Raw genomic sequence first — 14,997 nt, 5'->3', positions numbered from 1 at the left:
TCACTTTTATTACAAACGTTTACAACCAATCACAGGGGGGAATTTCTTTTAGAACTTTGTTCCAATTGGATTATTACATAAGAAAGGGGGAACGGCGTCTGTTTTATTGTCGAATCGAGATACGAGCAACGAAATTCTTCATGTCAGAGTTGGGTATTTCGATTGAGAAACATTTTCGCTTTGCGTTTGCGTAAATATATCAGCAGTGGTGCCAACCGTTTATCAACAATGCGCGGGCTTATTTGAAATTAGGTCCCTGAAGTTGGCGTCGAAAATATTCACGAAACCAAAAAGAATAAAACAATTTTTCCGAAAAAAGTAAATATTAATTAACTGATAACTGAGAACATCTCTGAATATTATGGAGAGAGATTTTCAAGTTATTTTGTTTCAAAAAAATTATGAATTCAATTTTTTATCATCATCCTACGCAATAAGAGAAACAATTAACATTTATTATTTTTAATAACAACAAAAATTAACTTATTCGCGTAACAATAGTAAATAAAATAATATTTACTTATATTCTATATAAATAGTATTGTAATATAATTTCTATTTATAAATAAATAAATAAAAACAGATTGAAAGTAGAATAAAACTAAAAATTATACGTAACCTTCGAAACAAACAAAAATAAGTAAACAAGTAAATAAAAAAATAGAAAAAGTAATTATTTTCCCCCACTCTTTGCAAAAGAGAAACAATGAATTGATTTTTTTCTGTTGTAGGTAATTAACTATACATACCTGTCTACTTAAGCATGAGTGGAAATTTACATATATTATAACTTTCTGCGCCGACTCACTTGAATTTATTCACTGTTCTACTTAAAAAAAATCGCGCCGTTTCCTTGGAAACACTTTGTCATTATAGGACAAAACTCTTCAAAATAAAGTCAAACGAAAAAAGAAACCCCGAAAAATTAATATACAATTTTTCTTTTTCTTTTTGGTTTTGGGGGGAAAGGAAAAATTATTTCAGCAAAAAAAAAAAACAAACAAACAAAATGTCTATTAACACGACACCGATTCTTTATCTCAATTTGGGAGGAGAGATGTTATATATTTTACGACAAAGATTAAAAGCTCAGAGGATCGATGTCGAGAAATCCATTCAAGGCTAGAAAAATTAATTATTTATAAATAAAAAAAAAGAAAAACGCACCACTTGCACGCTGATAAAATGGTTATTGCACCATCACTAATCATTTTTTTTCTAATTTGTTCCCTTTTTTTAAAGAAATATATTTACACGATTGTCATTTGTAAATAATTTGGAAATTATTTTCCACCTATTAACAATTTTGGTAATAGGTGTTTATTTTTTTCTATTTTATTGTTATTTTGTTTATTCGCAGACATCGCACTCATCTACTAAAATTTACTATTTACTATTTTTTTTTACGATTTACTATTTGGATAATTTTTTATTTTTTACACTAAAAGTTACTTTTTTCCATGTTTGAGAATTTACACTACTTTAAATTTATTAACTGTTGGGAAAAAAAATTATTTTAAAAAATTTTAATAAAGTTACTTGGAAAAAATTCCAAAAAATTTAATAAAATTCTTTAAAACGATTTAATTTTTTCACAAATTTTCCGTAATTCAATGATTTTTAATATCTACTATTTTAATAAAAAATTTCCCCAAAGAATTGAGTATAATTTTAAAAAAATGTTTATAAAATTCTTCGCAAACATTCAATTATTTTCATAAATATAAACAAATTTTCACAGGAAATTCAATTATTTTAAACAGAATTTTCCTAATATTTTTCAAAAAAAATCAATTATTTAAATAGATTTTTATAAAACTCTTCGCAAGAATAAAATTATTTTAAAAAAATTTAATAATAATCATTGCAAGAATTAAATTATTTTTATAATTTTATTAAAATTCATCACAGGAAAAATGAAACTAGGTATTCTTAAAAATTTTAATAAAATTCTTGGAAAGAATTTAATTAATTAAAAAAAATTTCAATGAAATTCTTTATAATAATTGAGGCCTTGGATCCAATAACTCGCCCGACGCTCGGAGGAACGCGCGACTGCCAGTCAGTGAGCAGTGAGCGCCTCTGGGCCACTCACTGCTACCCGACTGATATTAGCGCGTGCCTTCGAGCGTCGGGCGAGTTATTGGATCCAAGGCCTCAATTGCATTGTTTTTAATATAATTTTAATAAAATTTTTTGAAAGAATTCATTTTCAAAGAATTTCAATTATTTAAAACACAATTTTCATAAAATGTTTTAAAAAAAATCATTTCTTTACAAAATTTTTTTTTATATTCTTCTCAAGAATGCAATTATATTTTAAAAACTTTATTGAAGTTCTGTGACAAAAATTCAATTATTTTTATAAATAATAAAACTCATCGCAGGATAACAATTATTTTTAACATAATTTTAAAAATTATTCCACTAAAAACACAATTATTCTTAAAAATTTGAATAAAATTCTTTGAAAACCTTAAATTATTTAAAAAAATTTGATATAATTTGTTTCTTAAAGTACAATAATTATTTTCAATTAATTTTTAATTACATTTCTTGAATTAATTTAAATATTATCAAAAATTTTAATGCAATTCTTCGCAAACATTCAATTATTTTTATAAATAAAAATATTTTCACAGGAATTAAATTTTTTAAAACAAAATTTTCCTATAATTTTTCGAAAAAAACCTATTATTTTTATAAATGTAATAAAATTCTTTCCAAAAGTTTAATTATTTTTATAAATATAATAAAATTCTACTGAGGATTTCAATCATTTAAAAATAATTTAATAATAATCGTTGCAAGAATTCAATTATTTTTGTAAATATTAAAACTCATCGCAGGATTTCAATTATTTTTAATACAATAAATTTTAAATTAATTCTGTGAAAAATGCAACTATTTTAATAAATTTTTTTTGAAAGAATTCAATTATTTTCATAAATAATATATAATTTTCAAAGAAATTCAATTATTTAAAATAAAATTTTCCTAAAATTTTTTGAAAAAAATCTTAGAGTGTAATAATTATTTTCAATTAATTTTTAATTATATTTCTTTAATGAATTTAATTATTATCAAAAATTTAAATGCAATTCTTCGTAAAAATTCAATTATTTTAAAAAGTGTAGATAAATTTTTTATAAGAATTCAAATTTAAGAAATATTCAATTAGGAATAAATTATTTATTTTTGTATTTAAATAATTGAATTTTTGTAGAAGTGTCTAATAAGAATTGATTTAGAATTAAATAAAATAAAATGTTTAAAGTTTTGAATAATTTTGTTTATGAATATATCAACAAAGAAATGATTGAATTTTGAAAAAATTACTTTTGTAATTTTTAGAAATAGTTCAATTTCAAAAATGCGTAACATTGAATTCAAGGGAAATATTTTAATTCCTGCAGACAAAATAAATATTTAAATATTTATTTTAAAAAATTATTCTATTTTTGAATGTAATTAAGAAATTATTAAAAAATTGGGTCGTCAAGTTTAATTTTTTGATAGCTACTTTTTTAAAATTAATTATCGAGTACGAAGCCTGTCATTCATAAATTTTCTTTTTTTCACAAATTAATATAATCAACAGACGAAATAATTTTATTCAAGTCGAGAATAATTTTTGAAAATACGTTTAGTTTGAATTTTTTGAAATGAAATAAAAATAATCCTCGAGTTGAATAAAATTCGATTGTAATTCATCGAAGCAAAAAAAAAAAAAAAGTAAAAGAAAAAAAGAAAAAGATAACAAGAAAAAAATAAAGAAATAGTAAAAGAAAAAAAAAAGAAAGGAAAAAAAGAGAAAAAGAAAAAGAAAGTGAAATTATTTTCTTTATGGTTAAAGAAAAATATTTTTATTTGCAGTTCTTGATGACGTGACTCTTGCTTTATTGGATCCAAAAACACTTTCGTTAATTTTCGAAAAAACCCCACTAATGGGCATTTCATCGATTCGATCAATTTTGGAGAGAGTGGTTCTCTGTTCAATAATGAAATTAGATGGGAATAGTATGAATAAATTATTCGAATTAATGTACACAATGGTGAAATATCAATTGACAGTTGCCACTGGGCCAAGGGAAGTTGTTCTCATTACGTTAAATCACACAGATGCAATGAGAGATATGGTGTCTGATGAAAATGCTCACCAGTGCGTTAGTTTAGTCCATCAAATGATTGTTGACGTGAGTTGAACAATTGAATTTCAATAAAGATTTACTTAAATAAATAAATAATAAATAAATTTCAATTTCAAATAAGTAAAGATAAATTTAGATTTTAAACAAAAATAAACTTTCCTTTCAAGAAAAAATAAATTTCAACTTGAAATAAAATTGAATTCAATTCATCAAAAAAATAAAATATAATTCCAAAAAAAAAATTAATTTCAATTTCAATTAAAAATAAATTTTGATCTCAACGAAAAGTAAATTTCAATTTGAAACAAAAATAAAGTTCAATTTCAATTAAAAATAAATTTTAATTTCAACGAAAAGTAAATTTCAATTTGAAACAAAAATAAATTTCAATTTCAATTAAAAATAAATTTTAATTTCAACGAAAAGTAAATTTCAATTTGAAACAAAAATAAATTTCAATTCGAAAATAAAATAAAATTCAATTTAAAAAAAATAAATAAATTTTGATTTTAAACAAAAAAATTTCAATTTGAAGTAAAATAAATTTTCAACTTGAAACAAAAGAAAATTTCAATTTGAAAGAAAATGAATTTCGACTTGAAACAAAAATAAATTTCGGTTACAACGAAAAATAAATATTCATTCGAAAGAAAAATAAGAATTTCAAAGAAATAAATTACTTTTGATTTAAAAACAATAAATTTCAATTTGAAACAAAAACAAATTTTTATTTCAAGGAACAATTAATTTCAAACAAAATAAATTTCAATTTGAAGTAAAATTAAATTTCAAAACAAAATTAAAATTTGATTTAAAACAACTACTATTTTTCAGACAAAATTAAAATTAGATTTAAGGAAAATGAATTTCACTTTGAAACAAAATAAACTTCAATTTGAAACAAAAATTAATTTTTATTTCAAAAACAAATAAATTTCAATTTTTAAAAAATCAATTTTGATTTCAAGGAAAAAAATTTAAACTTGAAACAAAAATACGTTTCAATTTGAAACAAAATAAATTTCTGTTTCAAACAAAAATATATTTTGATTTCAACGAAAAATAATTTTCTATTTGAACCAAAAATAAAAAATGATTTTAAACAAATATCGATTTAAAAAAAATATAAAATTAGATTTCAAGGAGAAATAAATTTTCAACTTTCAAACAAAACAAATTTCAATTTGAATCAGAAATAAATTTCAATTTGAAACAAAATAAATTTTCGATTTGAAATTGAAGTTAGAGAAATAAAAATATTGAATTATTTCAGTTATATTCGAATTTAACGTACGAGGAAATTTGGAAAGTGAGAAACGAATGTTTGGATGTTCTCAAGTCAATAAATGTAAGAATGACAATTCTCTTGAGACTTGGTCTTCAAAATGAAAATGCAACATTCAACGTTGGAAAACAAACTTACAACGAACGGTACGACAAACAAGAAGCAAAAATTGCCCACTTAAAATTGACAGATGTCAATTGTGATAAATACACATTTGGCTCTTTCAATCTCTTTGGAGATCGAATTACTTTATTGGGAAGAAATATGTAAGTACACTTAGTAGTGAAGAAAAAAAATCCTTTTTTATTTGATTAAAAAGAATGTGACACAATCTGAAAAAATGAATTTTAGAGGAAAACGAATTAAACATCGTCAGAGTTATCACAAAAATTCTATTTCGTTTCCTATAAAAAAAATTCCAAAAAAGATAAATTATTAAAAAAAAATCGAAATTACTTTTTTACTCTTTTGTTTCCTAATAGGCGTTTTTTTTTTTTATCATTTTTCATGTTAAATATTTTGAATAAAAAAATAATGAAATTCCAATTTAAAGTTTTCAAGATTAAAATACAAGAAAAATTAATTCAACACATTTGTTTTCAATTGAAAACAAATGTGTTGAATTAATTTTTCTTGTATTTTACAACTTAATAATATTAATTTTAGAAGATATCATTTTTGAAACATTTATAATTTTAAATTTGAAATAAATTATTTCTTGCATAGAATTTAAATAAAATTTTTTAAAATAATAGAATTCTTTTGAGTAATTTTATTAAAATTGCAATGAAAATGATCAAATTTCTGTCAGGAATTTTATTATTTATGAAAATAACTGAATATTTCGAAGAATTTTATTAAAATTTTTGAAAATAATTGAATTATTTCGAAGAATTTTATTATTTGTTAAAAAAATAAATAATTATAATTAATTTGGTAAGTTAATTTTTTTAATTTTAGAACTAAAATTATTTAAGAATTGAAGTTGACATTAAAAATAAAAAATTTGGAAATTTCCAAAATAATTTAATTGTTTCGAAGAATTTTATTTTCCAAACTTTTGACAATAATTCAAATCTTTCGAGTAATTTTATAAAAACTGCAATAAAAAAAAGTGAAATTCTGATGAAAAACTTTTCTCCAAATTTCAAATTGAATTATTTCAGGAAATTTATTTTAAAATTGTTTTGAAAATAATTTAATTCATGTAATTAAAAAATTTTTTAATTTTGGAAAATAATTGAATTTTTTTTAATGAATATTATACAAAATTTTCGAAATTAAACTTTCTTAATAATAATTTAATTAAAATTTTATCGAAAATAATTGAATTCCTGCGAAGTATAATTTAAGAACTTTTTAAAAATCGGTATTTAAATTTTAAATTCTTTCGAGAAATTTTATTAAAATTATATTGAAAATAGTTGAATTCCTCAGAAGATTTTTATTATTTATGAAAACATTTGAATTATTGCGAAGAATTTTATCATAATTTTTGAAAATATTTGAATTGTTCCGAAGAATTTTATTAAAATGTTTGAAAATAATCAAAAATAAATTAATAATATTTAAGTACTTAAAAAGTGAATTTTTTTAATTGAATCTGAATTTATTGAAAAATTAAAGTTGATATTTAAGAATAAAAATTTTTGTAATTTTACATAATAATAAATTGAATACGTAACATTTATTAGTTCCTTAATAATTTGTTTTTAAAATGAAGTATCTTTAAAAAATTGAAATAAAAATTTTTAAAAACCAAAAGTATTTTAAAAATAAATACTTAATTATTAGTAATTTTCTTGAAAACAAATGAAATTTTTAAAAATTTTAGTTTAAAATCTTTTGAATTTTGGAAACTTTCAACAAATTTTCACTGTAATTATTTCTATGTTAATTATGATTCATAAACGTCTTTAAAAAATTTATTCTAGAATTTAATTATTTAAACGAAATATAATTATTTACAGAAATAAGAATTAAAAATATTAAAGTTCATTATGATTGAAAAGTTTTTAAATTGGAAAAAAATTCAAAGACAATAAAATCTTAAGTTTTTAGAGAATGTTTTTCAACACAAAAAACCAGAATTTTTACAGTAATTCTAAAAAATTTGATGTTTTTACAGTAATAAAAATAAAATTTTAATAAAATTTTGCAATTTTTCTAATCAATTTCATTATTTCTGATTTTTTTTCCATATTCCTGTACTTTTTTCTTCTAAAGGCTCTTTTTTTCAAATTGCGTCACTTACTTATGAAAACAAATTTACAGATATTCGCCAACTTATGGAAATATTCCGAAACCATGTCTAAAGCGAAACAGTCGACAAGTATTGGTTGACAGTCGACAATTATTAAAAACCGACTCTGGATGTAAAGCAGAACTTGGAATGCTTGCCTTACAATTGGGAACTGAAGAAACCACCTACGAACGTCCCTTTAGCTTAAATCTCTACATAAGTGACGAGAATATGAATTCCCACACTGATCAAAATCACAAGGAGCTAAAAGCAAACGAAGAGGAAATTCAAATCGAAAACAACGCCAGTATTGATAAAGAATACAAAAATGAATTGGAAAATTTATGTGACTTACAAGATGAATCGACGAATATCAAACAAAGTATGGACCTACTCAAACTTCTCGATGAAGTTTAAAAAAAACTTTATTTTTCTCCCCCTCTCAAAAATCATTCAATTCTTTTTTAATTAGACTTCTAGATTTTTTTCCAAAACTCATAATTTCGTAAAAAAAATAATTACCTGATAATTTCCTTTCTCCCCCTCTCATTCTTTCTTAATTAGATTTCTAGATTTTTTTCCAAAACTCATAATTTCGTAAAAAAAAAATAATTACCTGATAATTTCCTTTCTTTCCTGTTCGATAATGTGCATTAAAAGATTTCCTTAATAACAAATGTATTTCGAGAAATGAGAAGATCTGTTTTGTAAAATTTGCGATTTTTTTAATTGCAAATATTATTGGTACTCTATGTACACTTGTACGTTTGAATAAATGCACGTGTAACCTTATATTTTTCTTTTCTTTCTTCCTCCTTTCAAATTGACTATTCTTTGGAAAATATTTTTAATTTTTCTCCAAATCTAGAATATACTTTAGTCCCTGTTTACCATCGAGATTTAGAGCATTCTCAATTGCTTCCTTATAATTTGAAAATGGAATTATTTTGTACGGTGGTGCAATTAATTTTTTATCTTTGAAATATTTTGCCAACTCTTCATACATATCGGTTCTATCCTTTGAGTTTAAATTCTTCTTATTCCACGCGGTCATCCAGAAACCTTTCACTGATACGTCCTGTAAATATAAATCTTTTATTTTAAACTTTCTTTTCTTTAAAAAAATTAAACATTAAAATTTTCCCAAAATATAGGTTTTTTGGGAAATTTGAATATTTTTTTAATATTTTGAGTTTTAAGAAGTGAGAAAAGTAAGAAAATTATGAGAATAAAAATTATAAATGGAAAATACTTTGAATATTAAAGCTGAAGTGGGAACGGTGACGGGTTCTCTGGACATTCCACCATAAGTGACCATAACACCTCCATGACCAAGTTGTCTCAATACTTCGAGAGCATTCTGTCCACCAACGCAATTTAAAGCTAATTTTGGTTGGGGTAATTTTTTGCTTTTAAATAAATCCGTTTTTCGCAATTCGGCTTCGGTTAAAACTTCAGTCGCTCCCATTTCTTTGAGTTGACACTAAAATAAAAAAATTATATTATTCGCTGCCAAATTAACAAATTTTTCACAGTAATGAATTTTTTATTATTATTATTATTAGATATACAAATTGCAAAAATTTTAATTTTAAATATCAAATTCAATTTTCTAATAAATTCAGATTTTAAATATAAATAAAAAATCAATTAATTATTATTTAATGTTTTCCACGATTTTAACAAAATTTTTTGAAAAAATCCATTTGTTTTCAACAATTTTAATCAAATTTTTGGCAAGAATTCAATTATTTTCTTAAATATTACAATTTTATACGAGAATACAATATTAGTAAAACTTCTTGAAAAAATACAATTATTTTCGTAAACTTTGATAAAATTCTTTGAGAAATTCAATATTATTTCTTAAAAATTATAATAAAATTCTTCCAAAGAATTCAATTACTTTTCAAACAATTTTTTAAAAATTCCTTTAAAGAATTAAATTTATTACTTAGATAAATTTTGAAGAATTTTGAAAATTCGTTGCAATAATTCAAATGTTTTCAAATATAATAAAAATCTTTTCAGGAATTCAATTATTTTCAAAAATTTTAATCATATTCTTTGCTAAAATTCAATTATTTTCATAAACTTTGAAAAAATTCTTCATGAGATTTCAATTATTTTTAATAAACTTTCAATTAAATCAATTATTTAATAATTTCAGACTTAAAATTTTAAAAAATTCACCAATCAATAAATTATTTATTATTGTTTATAATTTTCAAAAATTTTATGAAAATCCTTCGAAATTATTAAATGTTTTGTAAAAATTTAAATAATATTCTTCGCAAGAATTCAATTATTTTTATAATTAATAAAATTATTCTTTCCAAGAGATTAATAATTTTTATAAATATAATACATTTTTTTCACAGGAATTTAATTATGTTCATAAATTTTGATAAAATTCTTTGAAAAAATGTAATTATTTTGCATACAGTTTTAATTAAATTTCTTGACAAAGATTTCAATTATTTTCAACTATTTCAATTGTTTTAAGAAATAACAAAATTCGTGGCTAAACTCTAATTATTTTCAAAAATTGTAGTAAATTCCAGACAAGAATTGAATTCTGTAAAAACTTTTATAAAACCCTTCGACACAATTTAATTATTTTTAATAAAATTTTAATAACATTTCTCAACATAAATAAATTAGTTTCAAAAATTCAATTATTTTCAAAAATTTAGTTAATTTTCTGCAAGAATTCAATTATCTTCATAAATAACAAAGGTTTTTTTGCAGGAATTTAATTATTCTCAAAAAATTTAATAATCCTTGACAAAATTCAATTATTTTAAAAAAAAATTAACGAACTTCTTCGCAATATTTCAATTGTTTTCAGAAATAGCAATATTCGTCTCAAAAATTCAATTATTTTTAATAATTCTAATAAAATTCTTGACGAGAATTCAATTATCTTCATAAATAACAAAATTCTTCGCAGAAATTCAATTATTTTTTAAAAATTGTAATAAAATTCTTGGCAAGAATATTAATTAATTTTAAAAATATTAAAATTCGTCAAAGGAATTCAATTATTTTTGAATATTTTAATAAAATTATTCAAAAAAATTCAATTATTTTTTTAACTTTCAATAACATTTTTCTTAATAAAATTAATAATTCAAATATTTTCATAAATAATAAAATTTTTTGCTGGAATTCAATTATGTTCAATACAATTTTTATTAAATTCATCGAAATAATTTAATTATTTTAAATCAAGAAGCAAAAAGAACAAAAAGAAAAATTGAAACAATCATTTTCAATTATTTCACATAAAAATTAAATTTTTTAAATTTAAATAAAAATTTACACTCAAAATTGTGTAAAGTAAAATAATTTCTAAATTTTTCTCATGCAAAAATTGTGTCAACAAACTTATTCTCTGAATCTGAATTAGTAAAGAGAAAAACAATTTTTTTGAATTAATTTTTGTTATTAGTATTTAATCTTCGAAACATTAAATTAGAATTGCATTGATTTTAAAATTTAAAAAGAAAAATTATCGAAGAAATTGGAAAATAAAAAAGTAAACAAATACAAATAACTTTAAACTGTGAACTAACATTCAGAATACGATTATTAATATTGATTATTAAATATGAAATTAAATAAAAGAAAAAACGTTTCTAGTGAAAATATATAATGTACCTTAAGATCTGAAATGTCAGGTCTATCTCTTACAACACTGACATTTTGAAAATTCCATATTTTACAAAGTTGTGTCACTAATTGTCCGACTGCGGAATTGCCCCCGTTTTGAATGACTGTATCTCCAGAATTAAGTGGAACAAAGTCTTTTAACATTCTATACGCCGTGCAAGGATTTACATTTAACATACTCGCTTCCACGGTTCCAATATCCTTCGGAATCTGCGAAGAAAAGAAAAGTTATGTACTTATCTCTATTAATTTTATCAAAAAATCAAATGTTTCGAATTTATTATTTTAAATATACAAAAAATGTGTTACTTTAAAATGAAATATTCAAAACTTTAAAATACAAAGTTCGAATCATTAAAATACAATATTCGATGCGACTTTTTAAGCTCTTAAATAAAAAAAAATATTCAGACCTTGGTTCGAATTGAAAGCGTAAAAAAGTCGCTTTAATCGATTAAAAATCCCAAAAAAGTGGAGAAATTCGTTTCCTGACTTTTCCCTGAATTCCAAACAAAATTTTGACTTTTTCCCTAATCTTAAAGAATATTTGTCAAAATTATTTTCATCATTTCAATTAAGTTATTATTTTCTAGAATTTTTAACTAAAATTCTTTTCTAAATCAATGATTTTCAATAATTTTCGAAAAAGTTCTTTGAGAATTTTTGAATCCGTTTATTTACAATTCAATTTTACGAAATTTCGATTATTCGAAAATTCTTCAATTAAATATATATCAGAAAACAAAAATTTCAAATTACTTCAAAAAATATTCAATTAAACTTTTTCAAAAACATTAATTATACAGAATTATTAGTTAAAAATATGAAAAATTTGAATTTTCGAAGATTTTAATTTGAAACATTTTCAAAATTAAATTATTTCTGAAAATTAACGCCTTTTATATTCAATTTTATCTAAAATTTTAACTGAAATTCATTTTTAAATCAATTTTTATTAGAAAGTCCTACGAGAATTCAATTATTTAAATTAAATAAAAAATTTATTGAATAATTGAATATTTCTTAAAATTAAAATCTCATAAAGAATTTTATCAACAAATTTTTAAATAAATGAATTGTTTCGACGAATCTTAATAAAATTTTTAAGAATAATTAAAATTTTCGAGAAATTCGTTCAAAATTATATTAAAAATAATTGAAATTCTGTAATCAGTTTTAATATTTTTGAAAATAATAATTGAATTTCTGCAAAGAATTTTATTATTTATGAAAATAATGGAATTATTCTAAAGAAATTTAATAAAAAATTGGTAAATAATTGAATTCCTGTGAAATTTTTATTATTTATGAAAATAATTAAATGTTTATGTAGAATGTTATTAAATTTTTTTAATATAATTGAATTCTTTTGGAAAATATCATTAAAATAGTAGAAATTGAAAATCATTGAATTGAGGAAAATTTCTGAAAATAATTGAAATTTTGCTAAGAATTTTATTAAATTGAATTTTGAAAAAGAATTTTATTTTTTATAAACATAATTGAAATTCTCGTCAAAATTTCAATTATGTTTATAAAAAATAAATAATTGAATATTATGCTCAAAAATTTATAAAAATTCGCGTCAAAATTTCAATTATGTTTATAAAAAATACAATTCTTTTTCGCAATTCAATTTAATAAAATTCTTGGCAAAATTTCAATTATTTTCAGAAATTTTTCTCAATTCAATGATTTTCAATATCTACTAATTTAATGAAATTTTCCAAAAGAATTCAATTATTTAAAAAAAAAAATGTAATAAAATTCTACATGAACATTTAATTATTTTCATAAATAATAAAAATTTCACAGGAATTCAATTATTTACAAATTTTTAAAAAAATTTCTTCACAATAATTCCATTATTTTCATAAAAATAAAATTCTTTTCAGGAATTCAATTATTTTAAAAAATATTAAGACTCATCGCAGTATTTCAATTATTTTAAATACAATTTTAATCGAATTCCTCGAAATTTATGTTTATAAAAAATAAAATTCTTTTTCGAAATTCAATTTAATAAAATTCTTGGCAAAATTTCAATTATTTTCAGAAATTCAGAAAGTCTGCGAAGAATTCTATTACTTTTGAAAATAATTGAATTTCTGCAATCATTTGTAACTTCTCCAAAATTCAATTTTTTTAAGAAGTTTTTAACGAAAATTCTAAATCCATTTATAAAAATTCTAAATGCAACTCCTTTAAAATGCAATTAATTTTGAAATATTTAAGTAAAGTTATTCATTAAATAATAATTTATTTAAGTAATAACTGAAAAAATTTAACTTTAAAAAGTTAGAATGAAAAAGAATTACATTTTTCAAAACTATTTTAACAATTTTTAGAAGTTAATTTTCATTAATTTTCATTTTTAATTTACACTTGAAGATTTTACATTAAAAGTTTTAAGAATTCAATTATTTTAAAAATTTGTAATTAAAATTCTTCAAAAATTTTAATAAAATACTTAAAAAGAAACAATTATTTTCAATTAAATTTTACAAAATTTCAATTATTCAAAATCTTTTTAATTGTATATTTCGAAAATTTTATTAGAAAAATTATTGAGAAATAATTTTTTAAGATTTGTCAATAGTTATTTTTTTCTCTATAAAAATTAAAGTAAGTTGCATTTTATAGTGAAAATGTGGTATTTTGTTGCAATATTTGGAAGAAAAGTCGAAAAAGTCGCAATTTTTCGAAAATAAGCCGAAAAAAGTCATAATATCATTGGCCTGAATATTCGAATCTTTAAAAATTACCTTCATAACATCCTCAGATTTGTATATTCCTTTCGTTCTCCACGTTCCAATATTGGAAGCATTTGGAACAACTCTATCGCCAACTTGTAAATTCTGAACATTCAATCCCAGAGCAACTATTTCACCAACTCCTTCATTTCCTGGTACTGCTGGCAAAGTCGGTTTACTGGGATATTTACCTTGAATTGTGTTAATATCAGCCGGGTTGACCGGCGACAATAACCATTTTACAATCACCTGAATAATTCAATTTAATCGAAATATATATTAAATTGTTAACAATTTCAAAAATATAGAATAAACATTTTTACCAGTATTACCTGATTTGCCTCTGGCTTATTTACTTGATCCGTTTGACATTCAAGAACATTGAAAGGTTCCCCATATTCTTTGTAAAGTAATGTTTTCGACGAAACGACACTCATATTTCGAAAAGCAAACAATTTTCCCGTGAATGTTGATTCCGTTAATTTTGTCAATAATTTAGAAGTAGACATTTTAACGTCACTGGTATTTTGTTAATAGTGATAATAAATAAAAAAATATATAAAATATACTTTACAAAACATTAACTTTGAGTTTGATTATAACGAGACGTGTGTGATGTTTGATTTTGAGGTTAGGTTAGGTGTCGACAGACGAGGTTCTTATGTCTTTCGAAGCGGCAGAAAAAGGCTTTAGTTTAATAATTCCAATATAGAATTCAAATATTAAATTAATCTTTTATATTTAAAGCTAATTAAATTATAACTACTTTTACTTGTCGAATCAGCAATAAATATATCTTTCACATTCGATTATTATATAGAGCACTTCGATTTTTGATTTCGCGCGCAAAAAAGTCCAAATTGCCCATTGTGGACACAGCTTTACATAATG

General features: G+C 21.3%; 2 protein-coding genes across 2 annotated transcripts; one reads left to right on the top strand and one right to left on the bottom strand.

Annotated features, from left to right (window-relative positions):
* The first annotated feature begins 100 nt into the window (after window positions 1-100).
* On the top strand, window positions 101-8,336 carry LOC122511243 (protein OSCP1). The gene is made up of 5 exons (XM_043626379.1): window positions 101-148; window positions 732-1,121; window positions 3,877-4,196; window positions 5,425-5,702; window positions 7,711-8,336. Exons 2-5 carry the CDS (start codon window positions 1,010-1,012, stop codon window positions 8,093-8,095), a joined length of 1,095 nt encoding a protein of 364 aa, XP_043482314.1. The 5' UTR covers window positions 101-148; window positions 732-1,009; the 3' UTR covers window positions 8,096-8,336.
* Window positions 8,337-8,381: 45 nt separating this feature from the next.
* LOC122511234 (enoyl-[acyl-carrier-protein] reductase, mitochondrial) lies at window positions 8,382-14,928 on the bottom strand. The gene is made up of 5 exons (XM_043626370.1): window positions 14,439-14,928; window positions 14,119-14,355; window positions 11,342-11,563; window positions 8,931-9,161; window positions 8,382-8,756 (listed from the first exon to the last, which is right to left on the bottom strand). The coding sequence occupies exons 1-5, from the start codon at window positions 14,613-14,615 to the stop codon at window positions 8,526-8,528; spliced, it is 1,098 nt and encodes a 365-aa protein (XP_043482305.1). The 5' UTR covers window positions 14,616-14,928; the 3' UTR covers window positions 8,382-8,525.
* Window positions 14,929-14,997: the final 69 nt, after the last annotated feature.

Source organism: Leptopilina heterotoma, unplaced genomic scaffold (genome assembly GCF_015476425.1).
Source record: "Leptopilina heterotoma isolate Lh14 unplaced genomic scaffold, ASM1547642v1 Lhet_121, whole genome shotgun sequence".
Classification (NCBI taxonomy): Eukaryota; Metazoa; Arthropoda; class Insecta; order Hymenoptera; family Figitidae; genus Leptopilina; species Leptopilina heterotoma.
This window is presented reverse-complemented; position numbering and strand designations above follow the sequence as displayed.

Bases quoted from the DNA above. Each gene is read 5' to 3' on its own strand.
- LOC122511234 (XM_043626370.1), bottom strand. From the start codon at position 14,615: ATGTCTACTTCTAAATTATTGACAAAATTAACGGAATCAACATTCACG. The intron at 14,356-14,438 runs GTAATACTGGTA...TGAATTATTCAG, and splicing joins ATAAGCCAGAGGCAAATCAG to GTGATTGTAAAATGGTTATT. The intron at 11,564-14,118 runs GTAATTTTTAAA...TTTTCTTCGCAG, and splicing joins AATCTGAGGATGTTATGAAG to ATTCCGAAGGATATTGGAAC.
- LOC122511243 (XM_043626379.1), top strand. From the start codon at position 1,010: ATGTCTATTAACACGACACCGATTCTTTATCTCAATTTGGGAGGAGAG. The intron at 1,122-3,876 runs GCTAGAAAAATT...TTTTATTTGCAG, and splicing joins TGTCGAGAAATCCATTCAAG to TTCTTGATGACGTGACTCTT. The intron at 5,703-7,710 runs GTAAGTACACTT...ACAAATTTACAG, and splicing joins ACTTTATTGGGAAGAAATAT to ATATTCGCCAACTTATGGAA.